Below are 1739 nucleotides of genomic sequence, written 5' to 3'. Positions count from 1 at the left end.
AAGCTAAGTAAACTCCATTTTACATACTTTGGGGGGTGTGCGTATATATACATGCACACACCAGCTAGTCTATACAGTGATTTGCAATAGAAGCCATACGCCTCACAAAGTAGAGACTTACAGTACAAGCTCAGATTTCTCCCCAGACAAAGAAGTCATTTTTGTAGGCATTTGACACATTCATTAAAAAAAAAATAATTGTGAGAACACAATTCAGAAGCATGGCTGGAAAACTGGTCTAAGGTACAGTCTCCAGCTGATACCCAGTATTGTGCAGTACGTACTGAAATCTCTTCCACAGCCCCAGATGCATGAAGCAGAGATTAACGGGCAGCGGAAGCTACTCAGAAGGAAGGTCCTGCTTAATGGATCCATGCGCAAAGAAAGAACAGTCTTGTACAGTAATGACATAGAGCACCATTTCCTTCTGTAATTCTCAGGGACACAGTTAGCAGCAGTAATCCAATGAGTCTGTGAGCACAAGGAAAAGAGCTTGCTTTCAGAGACACATTAGTCATGATTTTGTTTTCAAGGTTAAACCATAACAGAGGGGAAATCCCCACCCCGCCAGGATCTATTCAAGTAAACAGCTTGTAAACTGAAGGGCAAAGTGAGCTCACATGTAGTGTTGATGTGCTCAGATACCACATCTGTAAGTTGTGCTGTCACACGAGGTCCTCACTATTGACATAAACACACAGAAGCTGAAGTTGCAGTCTGGCTTAAAAAACAAAACACCCCCCCACCCCCCCCAGTCCCAGTCTGGCTGGAGAGTTGAAGGTGATTCCAGGAAAGGAAATCCCTTAAGCACACTAATAGTGGTTTTTTTTTCTTACTGTAGAGCTGCGTCTCTACATGCCCAGATAAATATATATACCTATAAAAAAAAAAAGGTGCATTTTTTCCTCTTATAAAGTAAGGCATCCTGAATAGCTTTGCAACTTGCCAGCTCCGTACTAGAAAAAGAGAGAGTGACCATGGACAGAGAACCAGACCCCGTGTGTCTGTGAAAACACGCCGTTTTCACCTCGTTCACCTGACTTCTTTCAGAATGTGGTGTGGCTCTTTAACATCCCTCCCCTCAAGGAAGGTCAAGCAGCTTATGCTGGGCAAAGAGCTCCTGGGTGATGCTGTAGACATCGGAGATATAGGGTAAGGCCTCACCCAGCATTGCCACAGCCTCCTCGGGAGTGCCCACGTTCATGATTTCCAGGAAGGTGTTCCGGGATGGCAGCGCGCAGAAGGCCACGGTGGCGGCCTTGCGAACCACCCAGGGGTGGTAGGTAGCCAGGGAAGCGTTGTAGGAGTCCGTGCAGATGACAGAGGTGCGGGAGTCCTCCCGGCCGGTCCTCAGCCCCTCCAGGAAGAGCTGCAGCCAAGGGCCGTGTGCAGACGCAGGACGGTGCGGCAGCCGGAGTCGGGGTGCCCTGATCGCTTCTGGAGATCCACCACCCCGCTGGCCAGCTCGTACTGCACCATGGACTGCAGCGACACGTACTTCTCCCGCTGCTGGCCGCGGCAGTAGTTCTCCATGATCTGTACTTTGGCCACCGCGTCCTTGGAGATGAACGAGAAGATGGCGCCCAGGCTGTGCAGGAACCTGAGGGGGTAAGACAGGCTGGCGTTAGCGGGCGGGCGCGGGCCGCGGGGAGCGGGGGCGGTCGCCGCGGGCACTCACCGGATGAGCCCCCGCCAGCCGCTGAGGTAGGGGCCCAGCAGCACCCTCCGCCGCCCGGCCA

At 51.8% G+C, this 1739-nt stretch overlaps 1 protein-coding gene across 1 annotated transcript; it reads right to left on the bottom strand.

Annotated features, from left to right (window-relative positions):
* Positions 1-1081: 1081 nt before the first annotated feature.
* CPTP (ceramide-1-phosphate transfer protein) lies at positions 1082-1737 on the bottom strand (the record flags this gene model as incomplete). Its single annotated transcript, XM_009889668.1, is given in 3 exon segments — positions 1082-1380; positions 1383-1600; positions 1679-1737. Coding segments are annotated over 3 exon segments (576 nt in total), but the record flags the coding sequence as incomplete, so codon positions are not given.
* Positions 1738-1739: the final 2 nt, after the last annotated feature.

The sequence above is a fragment of the Charadrius vociferus genome, unplaced genomic scaffold (genome assembly GCF_000708025.1).
Source record: "Charadrius vociferus isolate BGI_N301 unplaced genomic scaffold, ASM70802v2 scaffold477, whole genome shotgun sequence".
In the NCBI taxonomy this organism is placed as follows: domain Eukaryota; kingdom Metazoa; phylum Chordata; class Aves; order Charadriiformes; family Charadriidae; genus Charadrius; species Charadrius vociferus.
The sequence above is the reverse complement of the archived record's forward strand: the minus strand, read 5'-3'. Positions and strand labels throughout refer to the sequence as shown.